Source organism: Pongo abelii, chromosome 8 (genome assembly GCF_028885655.2).
Source record: "Pongo abelii isolate AG06213 chromosome 8, NHGRI_mPonAbe1-v2.0_pri, whole genome shotgun sequence".
In the NCBI taxonomy this organism is placed as follows: Eukaryota; Metazoa; Chordata; class Mammalia; order Primates; family Hominidae; genus Pongo; species Pongo abelii.
Window position 1 is genome coordinate 35,957,782 of NC_071993.2, and position 20,369 is coordinate 35,978,150.

The 20,369-nt window shown below is 42.6% G+C and overlaps 1 protein-coding gene and 1 long non-coding RNA gene across 17 annotated transcripts in view; one reads left to right on the top strand and one right to left on the bottom strand.

The window, feature by feature from the left end:
* LOC129048429 (uncharacterized) overlaps nt 1–20,312 on the bottom strand; it is a 115,574-nt gene extending 95,262 nt beyond the window's left edge. For all 6 annotated transcript variants that reach the window (XR_008510766.2, XR_010141402.1, XR_010141403.1 and 3 more), the window contains exon 1: nt 207–20,312. This is a non-coding gene — a long non-coding RNA (uncharacterized LOC129048429). The remainder of the gene's footprint in view (nt 1–206) is intronic.
* CCNY (cyclin Y) overlaps nt 1–20,369 on the top strand; it is a 308,606-nt gene that overhangs the window by 68,789 nt on the left and 219,448 nt on the right. Inside the window, exon 4 of one of the 11 annotated variants that reach the window (XM_054523221.2) lies at nt 11,621–11,699. The exons of the other annotated variants lie outside the window; for them this stretch is intronic. Coding sequence (XP_054379196.1) covers nt 11,621–11,699 — 79 coding nt within the window. The remainder of the gene's footprint in view (nt 1–11,620; nt 11,700–20,369) is intronic. 11 annotated transcript variants of the gene reach the window in all.

Here is a 20,369-nt window from a genome sequence, read left to right on the forward strand (position 1 = left end):
TAGTATATTCCATTGTGTGGATCCCAGTTGATTTACTGATGCACTATTGTGAATACTTTGGCCATACTCTGCCTGCCTAGCAGTGTACTAGAGTAACAGAGCTGGCCAGAGGTAGGGGTCGGAAGCTAGAGATACAGAGCAGGTGTTTAACCTGAGCACATGCCCCAGAAAAGAAACTTCCATAAAATCTTCCCCCATGTTCTCACCTTTTCCTTGATGGCAGAGCTGGGCCATGTGTTCTCCACTGCGGTGTGCATTCCATATGGCTCTGTCTCTACCCATATCCATGGTTATTTCTTTTGGATGAATTCACAGAAATGGAAATATGGGATTAACATGTTAATAATATTCTAAAGTTTTTCACAACAAGTGTTGCACAACTGCCATTCAGAAAGTTTGAACCAAATGTAAAAGAATGCTTATTTCCTGGGTGTTGTTGCCAAAATTGGGTGTAAGCTCTTTTTTAAAACATGGTTGTGTACTGGAATAATTTTAACTGTTTATGTTTACTGAATTAAATTGTGCTATGGATATCTAGCCAAAAAAAAGTTTCCAAGCCTCTTTTGGATGGTTGTAAAATTGTTTTAGTTTTTTGTTTCTGTTTAAGGCAATACCCACAGCAATGAAAACTGAAAGCAGAAAGTACCAAAATAGCATATTAAAATCACGACTGAATACTAGAATGTATCAATAAAGCAAGAATTCACTGATTGAGGTATTGGTAGAGAATGTTTTAGATTACAAAGCGTGTAGACCAAGTCTCGCTCTGTCGCCCAGGCTGGAGTGCAGTGGTGCAATCTCGCCTCACTGCAACCTCCACCTCTTGGGTTCAAGTGATTCTCCTACCTCAGCCTCCTGAGTAGCTGGGATTACAGGTGCCCACCACCACGCCCGGCTAATTTTTGTATTTTTAGTAGAGATGGGGGTTTCACCATGTTGGCCAGGCTGGTCTCGAACTCCTGACCTCTGATGATCCATCTGCTTCAGTTTCCCAAAGAGCTGGGATTACAGGCGTGAGCCATTGTGCCCCGCCCAATTTTTTTTAAGTTTATTTTTTATAGAGATAGGGTCTCCCTGTGTCACCCAGGCTGGTCTCAAACTCCTGGGCTCAAGTGATCCTCCCACCTTGGTCTTCCAATGTGTTAGGATTACAGGCATGAGCCACTGTACCTGACACTCAATAAATATTTTCTGATCACACTGCACCAGGTCTTATTCCAGGAGTTGAGGGCACAGCAGTGAACAGAACTAAGTGCCTGTCCTCTTGCAGGTGATGTTGTGGCTTTCATGACCAAGACGGCAATACCTACTTCTCTACTCCAGGGTCCTTGCATGACCAAGCAGCACATGTGTTTAATCTGATTTCCTTTGGAACCTGTTGGATTTCAACTTTGACTTATGCCAGGTTTGAGTTAGGACCAGGAAAATTCCAAGCTGGTTTCTGACCTTTGAATCTGGAAGTCTAAGCTACAACTGCATGAAGACTGCACTGTGACCACGTGGCGTCTCTGAGCATGGAAGAGAGCACATTTCCTTGAGAGACATTTCACAAATCCTGGCCGGCTGTGGAGGAAGCAGCACTGCCTTCCTAAGTGTGTGTGCTCCCAGGGAAAGGGGACATAGGGAATGGTGACGATGAGTGAAGACTCACTTTGTCTTCAAATATCCCAGTCAATGGATAGGTGAGCACCGTTTGGAGGAAGCTATTGCTTAATTGGGGCAAAAACCCATCTAGAGAGACTTTCCCTTTGGAGGAGTGATCTACACAACCATTGTTAGTAACACGTACATGCAGGGCTAAGTGCTATCTTACATAGTTCCAGCCTGGCGCTGTGGCTCTTGCCTGTAATCCTAGCACTTGGCAGGCTGAGGTGGGAGGACTGCTTGAGGCCAGGAGTTCAAGACCAGCCTGGGCAACATAGGGAGACCTCATTTCTACAAAAAATTTCAAAATTGGCAGAGCATGGTTGTGTGTGTCTATAGTCCCAGCTACTCGGGAGGCTAAGGTGGGAACATCACTTGAGCCCAGGAGTTCTAGGCTGCAGTGAGCCATGATTGTGCCACTGCACTCCAGTCAAGGTGACAGAGCCAGACCCTATTTCTAAATAAATAAATAAATAAATAAGATTAAATAGCTCCATGTTAAGGAGAAGGGCAAGAAAGCAGAGTTGTGACCACCAACTCTGTGCATGTGCAACTACCCACCTACCCATGTGCAACTGTGGGCCTTACAACTGAGAACTGAGTAGAGAATTTTAATTTAGTCCCCTATCTAGTCATGAAGTAGAAATATTAATATATACTCCTATATCTACTGAGGAGAGATGAAAATCAGTTTTGCTGGATCTGATATGGTTTTAATTAGGTTATATGCAGAAAGGTAAATGATTCTCTTATGTTCGAGGTAGTTGAGTAGCTACTTTATGCTCATGTATTGTAAACTAAAATGTGACAAAAGCCGGATCACAAGGCAGTTTTCTTGCAGTTCTGACTATACATTTCCCTTTGGTAATACTGAAAAGCAAGGGCTTTTTTTGTTTCTATGCAAGGATCTGTTGGTCTATTGGTCATTTAGCAACAGCAATGCAGTGATTCGAGTGGTAGAACAATAATGATGATTCAGTAAAAAAAATAGTAAAAGAAGAACAAATTAAACCAATGTAAACCAAATTAAACCAAAGTAAAACAAAGTAAAAGGAAGGAAATAGTAAATACAAGACCCTCCCCTCCCCTCCCCTCCCCTTCCCTTGAGACATGGGCTCACTCTGTTACTCAGGTGACAATTTAATTGATAATTAAATTTCCTTAGTACATATAGGGCTACTCAGATTTTCTATAGTTTATTTTTTATTTTATTTTTTTGAGACAGAGTCTCACAGTGTCACCCGGGTTGGAGTGCAGTGGCGGGATCATGGCTCACCGAAGCCTTGACTGCCTGGGCTGAAGTGATCCTCCTATCTCAGCCTCTCAAGTAGCTGAGACCACAGGTGTGCGCCACCATGCCCCAGCTAATTTTTAAAATTATTTGTAGAGATGAGGTCTTGCTGTGTTGCCCAGAACTCTAGGGTTCAAGCAAGCCACCTCAACTGGCTAATACATATAGGAATTAAAAGAGGCTGAACACAGTGGCTCATGCCTGTAATCCCAACAGTTTGAGAGGCTGAGGCAGGAGGACTGCCTGAGACCAGGAGTTTGGGGCTGAGTGAGTTATGATCGCTACTGTATTCCAGCCTGGTCTGGGTGACAGAATGAGAACCTGTCTCAAAACAAACAAACAAACAAACAATAAGAGCAAGCAGGAAAAGAAAAAATTACCACCATTAGGAATGAAAGAGATGATATCACCACAGATCTTGCAGACATTAAAACAAAAAAAGATTATAATTATGTAAATAAATTCAATGGCATAGATAAAATGGACAAATTGGTTGAATGCCACAGATTAACCATAGTGATTCAAGAAACTATAGAAAGAAGGCCAGGCATGGTGGCTCACGCTTGTAATCCCAGCACTTTGGGAGGCCGAGGTGGGTGAATTACGAGGTCAGGAGTTTGACACCAGCCTGGCCAACATAGTGAAACCCCATCTCTACTAAAAATACAAAAAATTATCCTCATCTCAGGAGTTTGGGACCAGCCTGGCCAACATAGTGAAACCCCGTCTCTACTGAAAATACAAAAAATTAGCTGGGCATGGTGGTAGGCGCCTGTAATCCCAGCTACTTGGGAGGTTGAGGCAGGAGAACTGCTTGAACCCGGGAGGCAAAGGCTGCAGTGAGCCGAGATCGCGCCATTGCACTCCAGCCCGGGAGACACTGTGACATTCTGTCTCAAAAAAGAAAAAAGAAAAAAGCCCTATATATGCTAAGGAAATTTAATTCTGAATTAAAACTTCCTGCAAAGAAATTTCAGACTGAGGTGGCTTCAGCAGTAAATTCTATCAAATATTTAAGGAAAAAATAATAACAAACACACACAAACTCATTCTAAAAATAAAGAAAGATGACTTCTCTAGTCATTGTCTGAGCCGAGACAATGACATTGAAAGGAATACCTCACTGAATACAGTATACCTCACTGAATACAGATGCAAACATCCTTAGTTAAATTTTTGGCAAACTGAATTCAGCAATATATAACAAGGATAATGCATCATGACTAAGTGGGGTTTATCCCAAGAATGCAAGCTTGGTTTAACACTAAAAAAATCAATATACCTACCATATTAACAGAACAAAGGAGAAAAACTATATATGATTCTCTTATTAGATGCAGAAAAATAACAAAATTCGCCACCCATTCACAATTTTAAAACTCTTAGCAAACTGGAAATAGAAGGGACCTTCTTCATCCTGGTAGAGTACACAAGCTCTGAAAAACCTTTAGCTAACATCATCTGTTAATGATGAACAACTGAATCCTTTCTCCTCAGATTGAAAATAAGGCAAGGATGTCCAGTCTCAGGATTTCTATTAAACATTACAGTGGAAGTCCTAGCCAGTACAATAGGCAAGAAAAAGGCAAAGAAAACCATACAGATTGAAAAGAAGAAATAAAACTATCTGCAGATGACATGATTGTGTATGTAGAAACATTTAAGGAATCTTTATGTAGAAACATTTAAGGAATCTTTATGAAAGGCAAATCAAATAGTAAGTGACTTTAGCATAGGTTAATGCAAAAAAATATTTTCTGCATACTAGCAATGACCACCTGGAAATTTAAATAAAATATTTACTATAGTATCAAAGACAATACCTCTGGCTGGGCACAGTGGCTCATGCCTGTAATTCCAGCACTTTGAGAGGCTGAGAAGGGAAGATCACTCGAGTCCAGGAGTTTGAGACCAGCCTGGGCAACACAGCAATACCAAAAAAAAAAATTAGCTGTGTGTGGTGGTGCACACTGTCATCCCAGCTACTTGGGAGGCTGAGGCAGGAGGACTGCTTGAGCTCAGGAGGTCAAGGCTGTAGTGAGCTATGATTATGCCACTGCACTCCAGTCTGGGTGACAGAGTGAGGCTCTGTCTAAAAAAAAAAAAAAATACACACACACCATTTACTATAGTATCAAAAATATGGACTAGTTAGGGATAAATTTACCGTAATACATGCAAGGCACCTATACAATTAAAACTATAAAAACATTGCTGAATGTTATGCTGAAAATTAAAGATGCAAATAAATGGAGATATACTATGTCTATGAACTACAAGACTAAACATGATAATGACCATTTTTCCCTAATTGTTCCATAGATACAATGTAATCTTAACTGAAATCTCAGCAGGGGTGGGGCACGATGGCTCACACCTATAATCCCAGCACTTTTGGAGGCTGAGGTGGGAAGACTGCTTGAGCCCAGGAGTTCAAGATCAGTCTGAGCAATGTGGTGAAACCCCATCTCTACAAAAACAAACAGCAGCAAAATAGCCAGGTGTGGTGGTGCGCACCTGTGGTCTCAGTTACTTGGAAGGCTGAGACAGGAGGATTGCTTGAGTCTGGGTGGTTGAGGATGCAATGACCTGTGATCATGCCACTGCACTTCAGTCTGGGTGACATAGTAAGACCCTGTCTCAAAAAAAAAGAAAAAAAAAGAAAATCCCAGCAGGCACTTACATAACTTATTCTAAAATTTATATAAAAATGCAAAGGACTTAGAATGCAAAAAATTTTTGAAAAAGAACAACAAAGTTGGAATATTCAAACTATCTAATTTCAAGACTGACTATAAAGCTACATTATTATTATAAGATCAACATTTGGATCAATGGAACAAAATAAATGAACCCGCATGTTTATGGGCAAGTAATTTTTGACAAAGTGGCCATAGTAAGTCAATAGGGGAAAGACAGTCTTTTCAACAAATGGTACAGGAAAAACTGGATATCCATATGGGAAAAAATGAACATTGATTATTAACTTACTCATACACAAAATTTACCTCAAATTGGATCATGTACCTAAGCTTAAAAGGTAAAACTTGGATGGCTGCGGTGGCTCACGCCTGTAATCCCAGCACTATGGGAGAACAAAGCGGGTGGATCACCAGGTCAGGAGATCAAGACCATACTGGCCAACATGGTGAAACCCCGTCTCTACTAAAAATACAAAAATTAGCTGGGCGTGGCAGTGCTTGCCTCCTGTAGTCCCAGCTACTTGGGAAGCTGAGGCAGAATTGCTGGAACCTGGGAGGCAGAGGCTGCGGTGAGCTGAGATCATGTCACTACACTCTAGTCTGGGTGACAGGGCAAGACTGTCTCAAAAAAAAAAAAAGGTAAAATTAAAATTTCTAAAATAAAACATAGGAGAACATTTACATGATCTGAAGGGAGTCAAAGAGTTCTTAGATAATTGAATACACACACACACACACACACACAAAAACAAACAAAAAAAGACGAGAGCTATAAAAGAAGATAGCAAAACATTAGACTTTTACATAGTTAAAGACTTCTGCTCTTCAAAAGACAATGCTAACAAAATGAAGACAAGTCACAGACTGGGAGAAAATAGTCACACAACACATATCTACATACCTGCCAAAGGTATTGTATCTAGAATATATGAAGAATTATTAGCAACCCAACTAAATTGGAAAAGACACTGAATAGGCACTTTACAAAGATATATTAGTATCCAACAGGCACACAAAAATATGTCAACATCATTAGCCATCAGGGAAATGCAAAGTAAAACCACAGTGAGATATCACTATGTAGCCATTAGGATGGTGAAAATTAAAAAGACTGATAATAGCAAGTATTGGTGAGAATGTAGGGCAACCACAACTCTCATAACTTTACTGGTGGGATGTAAGATGGTACCAGGACTTTGGGAAACAGTTTGGCCATTTTTTATTTTTTTTGAGATGGAGTCTCGCTCTGTCGCTCAGGCTGGAGTACAGTGGTGTGAGCTTGGCTCACTCTCACCTCCACCTCCCAGGTTCAAGCGATTCTCCTGCCTCAGCCTCCCAAGTAGCGGGATTACAGGTGTGTGCCACCATGCCTGGCTAATTTTTTTGTATTTTTATTAGACACAGGGTTTCGTCATGTTGGCCAGGCTGGTCTCGAACTCCTGACCTCAGGTGATCTGCCTGCCTCGGTCTCCCAAAGTGCTGGGATTACAGGCATGAGCCACCGCACCCGGGTGCCATTTCTTTTAAAATTAAACATACACTTAGCATACAACCCAGTAGTCTTACTCCTAGATATTTACCCAAGAGAAAACATGTCCACACAAAAACTTGTACATAGATGTTCATAATGGCTTTATTTATAATAGACAAAACTGGACAAAGCCTAAATGTCCATCAACATTTGTGGTATATAAACAAATTGTGGTATACACATACACTGGAAAAATACTCAAGTGATAAACAGAAATGAACCACTCATTCATGCAACATAGACAAGTCTAAAAATATTATGCTAAGGAAAAGAAACCTTACACACAAGAGTCTACACATTTTATAAGATCACATTTTTATAGACTCTAGAAAAGACAAATCTGATCCACAGTGACAGAAAACAGATCAGGGCTTGCCTGGGACCAGGGACGAGTACCAGGGAATTTTGGGGTGATGGAAATGTTCTAGATCTTGATTGTGGTGATGGTGGTTACATGCGTATATTACTTTCTCAAAACTCATCAAACTGTGGCCTGGCGTGGTGGCTCCCACCTGTAACCCCAGCATGTCCGGAGGCCAAGGCAGGCAGATCACCTGAGGTCATGAGTTTGAGACCAGCCTGGCCAACATGGTGAAACCGTCTCTACTAAAAATACAAAAATTAGCAAGGCATGGTGGGCACGTGCCTGTAGTCCCTGCTACTCAGGAGGCTGATGTAGGAGAATCGCTTGAACCTAGGAGGCAGAGGTTGCAATGAGCTGAGATCATAACACTGCACTCCAGCCTGGGCTAGAGTGAGACTTTGCCTCAAAAAAAAAAAAAAAAAAAAAAAAAAAAATCCAAAGGTCTAAACCTCAAAGATAATAAATACTAAATATATTTGGTGTACAAAGGGAATGTGAAAAAGAAATACCTGAAACCCAGGAAATGAGGCTCAATTCCTTTAAGAAGCCTCCACTTAGACAGAGGACCCTGGCACTCATAGCTCAAAGCCTTGTCCTCAGAGAGGCAATGAGAGCTTTACAGTACCTGCTTTGTAAAACCAGATTTAGCCCTATTACTGCCCACTCTGAAGCCAAGTCTCTTACTCCTCTGCCAATGCCTTCCTTACATCATCCACTGAAGAAAATTACTGCAGCTGAGCTCTGTAAATTAAATGGCATGAATGAGCAATGCTAATCTGAATACCTACAACATTTTTGGAATTACTAAGCATATGAGCTTATTTGGATTTGTAATGAAACCCTGTAAACAAAATATTTGTATAAACCCTTTGAATTCAGTAAATCAATACAACAAAATTATACCGACAAATACTTAGGTATCTACTGTGGTCTCAAGGAGCTGAAGATCTCATTGAAAAGAGTTTGTAAGCATGGAATTGCCAAATAAACAAGACACCCAGTAATCCCTCTAAGAGCTGAGATGGGGGAAGCATCAGTTTAGGCTTTAGTAGTCTAGAGAGGCCTGATGAGAAACTCATAGTTATGCAGAACCAAAATCCAAAAGACCAATAAGGAATTTTTTTTAAATTATAGAGTGCTGCTTTTGTGCATACTTTTTTTTCTATAAAGTTGAAATGGGTCTGAAGAATAAAAGAAACATTAGGCTATATTTAACAGTCATAAAGGATAAATTAGCCTATATTTATCCTTCAAAAAAGATATTTTGTGATGATTCTAATTCTCTGAATAATAGTTATTTGTGCACACTTATATATAGGCAGCCTTCTGAAGGCTATAATGAGAATACCCATCATCCCCTCAGTCCCACTCATGGAACCACTAGAAGAGATTGAAATTTTAAGTGTCAACATACTATAAAAATATAGAGAATTAGCTAGCTGTATAAACAACATAAATTAACTGCAAAAGTTTTATTTGGAGATATGAAGTTAAGGACATTTTTGGCAATCCCAGTTAAAATTCGATTTTAACTAAAAATTTAAACCCAATTATATTGGTAATGACTCTTATTTCCCTTTCATTTTTGTTGTTTTTTGAGATGGAGTCTCACTCTGTCACCCAGGCTGGAATGCAGTGGCATGATCTCGGCTCACTGCAACCTCTGCCTCCTAGATTCAAGCAATTCTTGTGCCTCAGCTTCCTGAGTAGCTGGGACTACAGGCGTGTGCCACCACACCTGGCTAATTTTTTTATTTTTAGTAGAGAGGGGTTTCACCATGTTGGCCAGGCTGGTCTCGAACTCCTGACCTCAGGTGATTCACCCGCCTTGGCCTCCCAAAGTGCTGGGATTACAGGTGTGAGCCACCAAGCACAGTCCCTTTTTTTTTTTTTTTTTGAGACAGAGTTTCGCTCTCGTTGCTCAGGCTGGAGTGCAATGGCGTGATCTCAGTTCACTGCAGCCTCTGCCTACAGGGTTCAAGCTGAGGCCTCCCGAGTAGCTGGGATTACAGGCATGCGCCACCACTCCCAGCTAATTTTGTATTTTTAGTAGAGACAGAGTTTCTCCATGTTGGTCAGGCTGGTCTTGAACTCCCCATCTCAGGTGATCCACCCACCTCGGCCTCCCAAAGTGCTAGGATTACCAGCGTGAGCCACTGCGCTTGGCCCCTCTTTCATTTTTTAAAATCAACTTTGCTCAGGCCTGGTGGTTCATGCCTGTAATCCCAGAACTTTTGGAAGCCAAGACAGGAGGATCTCTCATGGTTAGAAGTTCGAGACCAGCCTGGGCAACACAGCAAGACCCCATCTCTTAAAAAAAAAATTAGCTGGGCATGGTGGCACATGCCAGTGGTCCCAAATACTTGGGAGGAGGCTGAGGAAGGAGGATCGCTTGAGCCCAGAAGTTCAAGGCTGCAGCGAGCCATGATTATGCCACTGCACTTTAACCCAGGCAACAGGGCAAGACCTTGTCTCAAAAATAAATAAATAAACTTTACTGAGATACAGTTTACATAAAATAAAATGCGCCCATTTTAGTTATACACTTTAATGAGTTTTTTTGTTTTTTTTTTTGAGACAGAGTCTCACTCTGTCATCCAGGTGGAGTGCAGTGGCACAGTGGAGTGCCTGGCCTGGAAAATATTTTTCAATGGAGAAGACTATTGTTTGTATTTTGGAGACATTGCCTTTTACAGTGTTTTAATAATGAAAAGGCACAGGAAAATGCACATACAGTTACTCAAAGTACAACCTTGGGGAGGGGAATGAGAAAGGAGAGGCAATGAAACGGCAGGGCCCTCGAAAGGATGGAACCGAAGTGACTAGACAGAAAGCATCTTGGCTTAAGTGGCAGCATAGCTAATATAATTTTACAGTAAGTTAAATAAAATGGAAGCTAACACGTTCAGTGCCCAAAGGCAAGAAATTGTGCCAGTTGATGCCTTTTAGTCTAAGAACTAGGATTCTGTACAGAATGCTGAGTTTCCAGGCTGCACTTTTCCCGGATCAGAACCATTGCTTCTAGGCTGGGTGTGGTGGCTCACACGTGTAATCCCAGTGCTTTGGGAGGTTTGCTTGAGCCTAGGAGTTTGAGACCAGCCTGGGCAACATAGCAAGACCCTGTCTGTCTCAAAAAAAAAAAAAAAAATTAAAAATTAGCTGGATGTAGTGGCGCATACCAGTAGTCCCAGATACTAGAGAGGCTTAGGTGGGAGGATCGCTAGAACCCAGGGGTTGGAGGCTGCAGTGAGCTATGATGGTGCCACTGCACTCCAACCTGGGTGACAAAGTGACACTGTCTCTTTTAAAACAAACAAACACCATTGCTTCCCTTTGTCTCCTTGTCCTCCTTGTCTTATAACCACGTATGAAGTGTCTTCCTGCTTGGATTTTGTTCTATCATGGGCATGGATTCTACTTTACAACCCTTCCTTGTTTTAGCAAACCACAATGGTTTATACAAAGATTAATAAGGGGAAAAGCATTTGAAGTAAAAAGATTTCACTAGGCTATTCTTTTTTGGAGGGAGGAAATGTATTATTGCTTTTAAAAAAGATACAGATTTAAAGTAAAAAAGAAAAAAGAAAAGAAGGAACAGAGGAAAAAAAAGTCAACTAAGTTAATCACTGTTTAACAGTGAATATCCCTAAAAACATCTCTTTGCATATATATTCGGTTTTGCAATCTGCTTTCTCTCTCAACAATATTTTGTGGCTTTCTTTCTATAACAATAAATACAGATGTACATCCTTATTTTTATGACTTCATAGAATTCCATTGTAGTCCACTGTATGTAACTAGTTATCATTCATGGGCATTTAGGTTGCATTGTTTTTCACTATTATAAATTAAATGGCAATTTTTAGCATATTTTGCCCAACTAATCTAACATCTATGAATATTAATATTCTTCCAAATTTTAAAAAATCAGTAATATTTTGTGAATGGAGAAAACTGTTAGCAGGAGTAGATGTATTTTTACTTCCTCAGAAGTGCTTTTCTTCTGCTACTATATTTGCAATATTACAATGTTCACTTTTAGGGTACGGAAGATAGTAACCTAAATCCTGTTCCTCTCTTCTGTTGAGCACTGTATACACAGAAGCCTCCCAAGGAAAAGTTGTGAACTCTACACTTTGGAGGAGGTTGAGGCAGTGGGGGTGAGAGGTATGAGTCTTTCCTAAGCTGACTTTACTGTTTTTTGCCTGATCTCCTGCATACTTGATGTCCCCATGTTTTCCTCTAAGTGCTCCAGGCCCTCCATGGTGGCTCCTGGCTGGACCCCCAGCAAGAGCTGATCCTGTTCTCTCACTGGTCCTTTCTCTCTAGCTTCTCAGAGGTTACCAAGTGAAGGAATGAGGCTTACAGAGATTGCCCTGTGTTTTTCCGTTCCTTTAGTGCCTTGAGAGGTGAGCCAGCTGGCTAAGATAAACTAGCTGGTACTGTGCTAGCAGAGAATGATAACACTTTGATGTGTGAATATTCCAAATACCACTTCTCAAGGACAAAATGAGATTTTAAGGCATCAGTCCCAAAAGGATAATAAACTGGCAATTTTGGGCCCCCTAATGGGCATTGAAGGTGTTATCACCAGGCAAAGAGGGCCTCTGCATCCTTAGGGCACACCAGTGAGGGGGGCACCTGCTTTGACCTGCCTCTTTCCAGCCCAGTACCATAGCAAGCAGAGCTATACAGATGTTATGGAACTGATTTCATTTTCAAACAGAAGACCCGAAATCCTGGGGGCTGATACCAAAAGACGTGAAAATGGAGCTGGGATATAGGCAGAAGGGCGGGATTCACACTTCTTTCTTTTTATCATTCATTGTTTTTCCTGGCATTTATCATACAGTGACCAATCAACATTCATTAAAACGTAGCATCATATACTTTGCCAAGGTAAAGTCCCCAGGAAATGCAGGATAGTAACTAAGCAACAAGAAGACTCTGTGGTTTGTGATACTCATTTCTCAGGCTCCTGAGTGTATATAATGAGGTTATATTACATCATGGAGAAACACTGCAGGCAGAACCAACTACAACTTCGTGTGATGGATAAAATAAAAAATAGGAGTGTTAAAAGAACACAGTGAGCAATGTGGAACTTGGAAAAGAAAAACATGTTGAAGAGCTGTCAGGGCCAGGTTTAGATGAATCCAGCTCTCCAACTGTATGCAGCTTCCCTAGGTTAGGTATGCAAAGCTTTATTTTGGTCTACCACAGGGAAACTGAGATTGAGACAATTACTGTCTCTGCAGATTTACCTAGAAAGGGCCTGTTAGGTGTTACTGTTCTCAGTACTGTGCTACAAAGAGTAAAACAAGTTCTGTTTTCCACTTCAGAGCTTACTTGAAGAAATGCAAGTAAAACATAATACATCTTGATAAATGTGTATAAATCATAATACATCTTGATAAGTATGTATAAAATGCTGCTAGAGCAATGGAAATTTCTCCAATTACAGATCATAGAATGACCAAAAGTTCTCTAGGTTTGGAACATCAATAAGGAAACAATTATTTGTGTAAAATGATGTAAACTTTCTAAGATGTCATATGGCAATATTAAAAAATTTAAAAATGTTCCTTTTTGGTCAAAATGACCTAGGAATTCCAATTCTAATGATTCCTTTTATAGAAATGAGCAGATGCAGACAAAGATTAGCATATAAAAATGTTCATCCCTGGCCGGGTGCAGTGGCTCATGCCTGTAATCCCAGCACTTTGGGAGGCCGAGATGGGCGGATCACGAGGTCAGGAGATCAAGATCATCCTGGCTAACATGGTGAAACCCCATCTCTACTAAAAAAAAAAAAAAAAAATTTTTCATCCCGTAACTGTTTTTTATCATCCTGAAAAAGAAACAAATGAAATGTCCATTATTTGGGGAGAGGTTAAATAAGTTAGAGTACACCTAATACAATATATTTTGCAGTCATTATAGTTTTAAAAAAATGCTAACTGGCATGGGAAATATTTATTTATTCAGAGAGAATCTATGTGAGTTTATGATCTCCAGTATGAAGGACAAAGGAAAAGCATTGTTTGTGCCAGGCCTTGAAGGTTAAGTCAGATTAAAGACATGCAGAGGTGGGGAGGAATGGCGCTCAGAGGGACGAGGTCACAGGAGTACAGTGAGAGGCCAGACTGGCAGACACAGAGGGAGTTGTGAGCAGGTTTGAGCAGCTGGGGAGAAAGCCTGGGGAGCAGGCCAACTTGACTGTCAGGTGGGCTGGGTTTTTAGTTAAAAACAATGAGAAGCTACTGATGGATTTTAAGCAGGGGAGGGACAGGACCGCCTGCTTCAGTAGGGTCTATTGAGCTGCTCCTGGGGGGCCCAGGGCTATTTTAATGTCGAATTATAGCTGCAGTGCGTTTTGAGTTCCTTGGAGGTTACTAACGTGAGACAGAGACAAGTACGTTAATACAACTCATCAACTATCCCTGTTTTGCTTTTAAAATGCTGTCGGGTTTTGTGCTGTTAGGAACAGGGTCTGAAGTGAAGCCAGTTAACTAAGATTAAGGTATGTGAAAGTGCCTGGCTCGAGGGAGACACTCAATAAATCCCCTCCCAATGCCAGTCACCTTGGATATAAAGATTTCTTGCCAGGGTATATTCAAGGAGCTTCCTATTCAGAGGAACCATTAGCTACAGTTCTGGGAATACTGAAGAAGTGCTGTATTAAAGTAATGCATCCGACAATCCTAATTTTCATGGGCCTAATCTGCCTCTTGGGTGAATCATTTCTTTTTGCCACCTATACCGTATCTTGGCTCCAGAGCCTGCCTACTGTATCATTCCATTCCATCCTGGATTCTCCTATAGGGAGCCAAGTACACATGATGGCCCCAAAGGTCTTGGTCACAGTACCTATCGTCTGGGGGCCAATCAAGGAAAACTGCCAACATGAATATATGAAGCTCTTATCAATGAATAATACCAATTCCTGGCTAGATCGGGATTACATTTGCCTGCATACAACTTGGGAATTCAAAATAACAATGATTTATACACACAGTTTATTTCTCTCATGTAAAAGAAGCTTACACAGGGACACTATCTTAGTTCATGGCTTCTATTTTCAAGGTCACCTGGCATTCAAAACTGGATGCTAGAATTCCAGATATCCTGACCATACTCCAAGAAGCAGAGAAGAGATAGCTTTTGTTTTTTTTTTGAGATGGAGCCTCGCTCCTATCGTGCAGGCTGGAGTGCGGTGGCACCATCTCAGCTCACTGCAAACCTCCACCTCCTGGGTTCAAGCAATTCTCCCTCCTCAGCCTCCTGAGTAGCTGGGATTACAGGCGTGCGGCACGGCCATGCCCAGCTAATTTTTGTATGTTTAGTAGAGACGGGGTTTTGCCACGTTGGCCAGGCTGGTCTCGAACTCCCGACCTCAGGTGATCCACTGCCTTGGCCTCCCAAAGTGCTAGGATTACAGGTGTGAGCCACTGCGCCTGGCTAGAGGTAGCCTCTTTAGAGAGCTTTTCTGGAAGCATCCACTCACATCTTATCGGCCAGACTTAGTCCTGTGGCCAGCTGTCATCTTTGAGCTGGGCATATTGCTGTTCCTCACGAAACAGGCCTTGAAACTATGGGAGATGGGAGAACAGCCATTGGGGAGCACAGTCACCACCTCTCTCACTTCAACTTATGCCTGACCCTGCTAGATGCTACACTTTGCCTGCTCACAGGTACATCCTAGTTCTCAACGATCCCACATATATATACAATTTCTCTTCTTGAAAAGTATGGAAGGATAAAGAAGATAGAGTTTGGCAAGAGAGAGCCTGGGCTTCCTAAGGCCATTTAGTCTGGGGACAGACGGTGAACTTGTAGTGGTGAGGTAGATAAATCAGTTTCCAAGTGGGCTTTCTCCCAGATGCCAGAGACCCTGGCTGTCCCTGTTTCATCATGCATTCCATTAACAAATGTTTTACTTAAGAAAAAATATGTGGCACAAGTGCTACCCTCCCTCACTCCTTCCCTCACGGTGGCTCCCTTCTCGGCCAAGCTGGAACATGACTTCAGAATCCTCAACACAATGTCCCTGGCAGTTACTCTGGTCCAAAAGACTCGGCACTACTACTTAAAACTATTAGCCATCCTTATTTCTTGTGGGAATTTTTATTTGGACACACAATTTCTGGGTAGTTTCTAATTTCATATAAATAAATTTCCCATGGTGGAATTTTAGGTATATGCCCAGGCGATAAATGTAGATATTTATAGGTGGCAGGCTTGGCATTTCTCAGATTGCACCACTCAGTGGCTGTAATCACTCTCATTGCTGGAAACTTGTTCTTGTGATTGTTTAACTTACTGGACTGTGAGTTTCTCCAGAATGGAAACTAAAATCCACTTTTGTATCCTCAAGGTGCCTGGCTCAGTATACTCTCAAAAAGGTTATCCATAAATGAGTCACCTGCCTTGATCAAGGTCAAGTGGCTATCAAAGTAAATACTTCCCCTGTAGCTGGTTACAGTGTGTACTGCCTACCACCAAGGACAAAAGGCAGCCTCATTTGGAGAGGAGGTCGGTGACAAGAGGAGCATCAGTAGCACAACACACAGAAGGTCTTGGTTATTCCACAACTGCCTTAGAAATGCTTGAGTAACTGTCATGAGAAACTGACTACCAGGTGAAAGGGCAGCCACACTCCGAGGAGACACTACACATTTTCCTTTCCACAAAAGGTTCAGGTCCTGGGCTAACTTGGCTCAGTGTTTTCTGTGTTCCAGAAGGTGACTCAGGGAGTTGTGCAAATGACTGACTCATATTTCATGGATACGAGTATGGCTGATGTAAGACTGCAGTTATCTCCTCCTGATTCAATTAAAGTAGCCTATTCTTGATTGTTTTTATCAGTAGATCTATAAATTATACAAGTTGATACTAATATTGCTTATGTTTTAAATAGTGTGGTTCCACAGAAAATTTTGTTTTTTCTGTGAGAAACAAAGCTACTATTGTTAAAAAAGTGTCAAGAGCACTGACTTAACTATAGTTCATGTGAGTTGTTTTTTTTTTTTTTTTGAGACAGAGTCTTGCTCTGTCACCCAGGCTGCAGTGCAGTGGCGCGATCTCGGCTTACTGCAACCTCCGCCTCCCGGGTTCACACCATTTTCCTGCCTCAGCCTCCCGAGCAGCTGGGGCTATAGGCGCCCACCACCATGCCTGGCTAATTTTTTGTATTTTTAATAGACACAGGGTTTCACCGTGTTAGCCAGGATGGTCTTGATCTCCAGACCTCGTGATCCACTTACCTCAGCCTCCCAAACTGCTGGGATTACAGGTGTGAGCCACTGCGCCCGGCCCACCTGAGTTTTATATTTACCTGGTTACAGTGACCAAATTCTTCAACAGTGATCATGGAGAAAGATGAGACAAAATAATTCCCAAATGATTCTTTCTGCTCAAAGAGCAGGGTGGGTATGAGTAGATCCAGGTCAATTTTTTTGTTTTTGTTTTAAGAGACAGGGTCTCACTCTGTCACCTAGGCTGGGGTGCAGTGGTACAATCATAACTCACTGCAGCCTCCAACTCCCAGACTCAAGCCATCTTCCTAATCCTCCTCAAGCTTGAAGACAGGCCTTGTTACAGTTCTCAGTGTGTACCTCTCCCCTTCCCTACTCCCCTTGTCCACATTCTGGGCTAGATCCACACTCTATTGAGGAACTGTCCCTGTATTTTGATTCCCGAGTGACACAGTGTTGGAGATGCTGTGGCTAGATACACAGGTTATTTCTGCATATGGCTACTCCTCAACCTTGTTGCCTGTCTTACTCTGGTCTGAGAGCTGAACCCCACAGAAATAACAAGGCTCCCCTCATCCCTTTATCTCTCTGAAAGGTTAGTACTAGTCCTAAGCGGTCAGCTCCCAGCTTCCTTTAGGACAGAAAAAAGAGAAGGAGAGAAGCCACACTTGTTTTTTTACTCACAAAGTCTTGGAGATGGGAGGTAGGAGGTTGGGGTGGATATAGCTTGGACTTTGGAATTAGAACCAGGTTCAAATCCCCAATTAGGACATTTCTTAGTATTTTGATCTTGCATAGGTTTACTTATCAAAGTGTCTATTTATAAAATGGGGTACAACTTATCAGATTTAGATGTAAGAAATAGTATAGTACATGGCAGCTAGCAGGCTTTCAACAAACGACATCTCTCATTACTATCATTTTGACATCACATTTATCTGCTCAGAGTTGGTTACTGTTCTGCAATTTTTCCCAAAGTGTCACTGTGTGTCAGGCAGGGAGCATCTGCCTGGAGGAGTCTGAAGTATGTATGTAGGGTGGGTGAGTTGTGGGGGTCGGCATCCAGGTAAATCACTAGCGAGGCTTTAGTACCCATCTTTTCTCTCCAGGATTCTTGACCAAAAGTTACACTCTAAATTAAAGTCCAAACAGGTACATACCTAAGGGGAATATGGTGGAAATGTCAAAGAGGAGATAGGGACGGTGAGGGGGGCGGTGCAGAAAAATCCTGGCAGACCAGAGGCTGTACCACCCTTTGTTAAGGGTATGTGGCTACACTGATCTCTCATCCTCCAGATGCTCTTCCCAGTTAACACTGCCTAGTGACCTTCTTGGACAGGCAGCATGCAGCCAGCCATGCTGTCACCTTAGTGCCACTGTCTCTTTCTCCTCTTAAGCCCTTCAAACCGTAATTTGAATGTAAATGTTATACATTTTATAATGAAACAAAAATTGCTTAATGCATCTGAGTAGATATGCCACACACCTATGGTTCAATGACTGGATGCTGACTTTCATATGTGGCCCAAATTACAAAGCAGCAATCAGAACAGACAACAAGGGAACTTCTCTCCGAAGGGTTCAGCAATCTGACCCAAACTCCATAGCCCCAGACAATCTGAATACACACAGGCAAGTGTAAATATGCCCCAGTTTTCCCAGGAAGCAGAAAAGTCTACACAGCCTTAATGAAGAGCACTATTTTGGACTGTTGTTGTCTACCCACCCTCTCCAGGGCTTTAATTCTTTGGAACTTCCCTTTTACACTTCTTTTCTCATCTGGTCAGCATTACCACTTTGTAGCCACTTATTGTCCATGGACATCTGCCACTTATCCTAACAAATAGCATTAATACAGTTGACAGCATGGAGTGTTTAAAATATGGACTAATAAATGTATAAACAGTACTTTGAGAGGGAGGGAAAGCACAGGTTAAAAAATGGCTAGATGTAGAGAATTAAATGAAATGTTTATAAAGCCGTTCACAAGATGTCCACACATTGCTGATGCTATCAAGTCCCTTATTCCTTCTCTTCCCTTTTAGTAACTGGATTTGTCACGAACAGGTACTGAGGTCTGAATAAATCAAGGCATGATTTCATCTCTGGGCCTCAGTTTCCTCATATATAAAATTAAGACAGTTGTACTATTGTACTAGTTTTTTTTTCAAGAACTAGTTCAAAAACATTCCCAGCTCCCACCCCCACCCCCCAACCCCACAAGACTCTCCTCACGACTCCTTCAGTAAATATTTGGAAAAAGGGTGGTAAGTTTGTTTCTGCCACCTTATATTCTTCCCAATAAAGGCAAGAAAAGTCAGGGATAGCTGGCATTGTGGGCGTCAGGAGGGAATGCGAACCAACATTTACTGTACTCCTCTCCCAGCCAGGCACGTTCACATACCTTGATCTTAGTCAACTGGCCTAAGTTAACTTGTTCCCAACAGGACAAAACCCGATGGCATTCTAAAAGCAAAGCAAAGCAAGGGCAGTCGATGAGTTGTGTTAACTTAGTTTTCTATCTCATGTTAACCTCCAATGAACTCAAAACAACTCCACAGCGAATTCAACATTAAAATAGCTCTGGGACCCCAAGATTTATTTCACAGCTTAAAACAAGGTCACTATCAAGTCCTCGGCAAAGCTCAAAATACAATAGAAAACTCCCAAATCAAGGCCCAGCTTATTTAAATGCTTAGAAAAAAAAAAAAAAAAACAGCCAGGTGCCGTGGCTTATGCCCATAATCCCATGGGAGGAGCCCAGACGGGAGGATGGCTTGAAGGCATGAGTTCGATACCAGCCCGGGTTACGAAGCGAGATCCCATCTCTACAAAAAGTTTAACACACACACACACACATCCACCACCTTAGCCTGGCTTAGTGGCAGGCGCCCGTGTTACGAAGCGAGATCCCATCTCTACAAAAAGTTAACACACATACACACCCTACCTTAGCCTGCCGTAGTGGCGGGAGCCTGTAGTCCTCGCTACTTTGGAGACACACACACACCCTACCTTAGCCAGGCGTGGTGGCGCGCGCCTGTAGTACCGGCTACTTTGGAGGCTGAGGCGGGAGAATCGCTTGAGCCTAGGAGTTCGAGGCTGCAGTGAGCCGAGATTGCGCTACTGCCCTCCAGCCTGGGCGACAGAGCGAAATCATACCTCTAAAAAAATAAATTAGAAAAAGAAGAAGACAAAAAGAGCCAGCCCGGTTTCGGAGAAGCAGGCGCATCCTCAGCGCCCTGGGCCTGCGTCCCCAGCCGGACCCTGGCTGCGCTCCCGCCCGCTGCGGGCCCCGGGGACGCACCTCGCATCCCGCGCTGGGCCCCGTTCCGTCCGGCCCGGGGGAGTGGAGGAGGCAGAGGCCGGGTGGGGAAGGGCCTCCAGAAACCGAGCTCCCGACGACGTCTCCCGCGACCCCAGTGCCCGAGAGAGGAGTGGCCCCCGGGAGCGATCCAACATCCGCGCGGGGCCGCGCCGCCCCGAACCTCCCCGCGGCCGCCGATCTGCTTCCAGGGCAGAGGGAAGGGGCAGGGAAGGGGCGGTGACGGGGCGGGGCGGGGGCTGAGGCGAGGGCGGG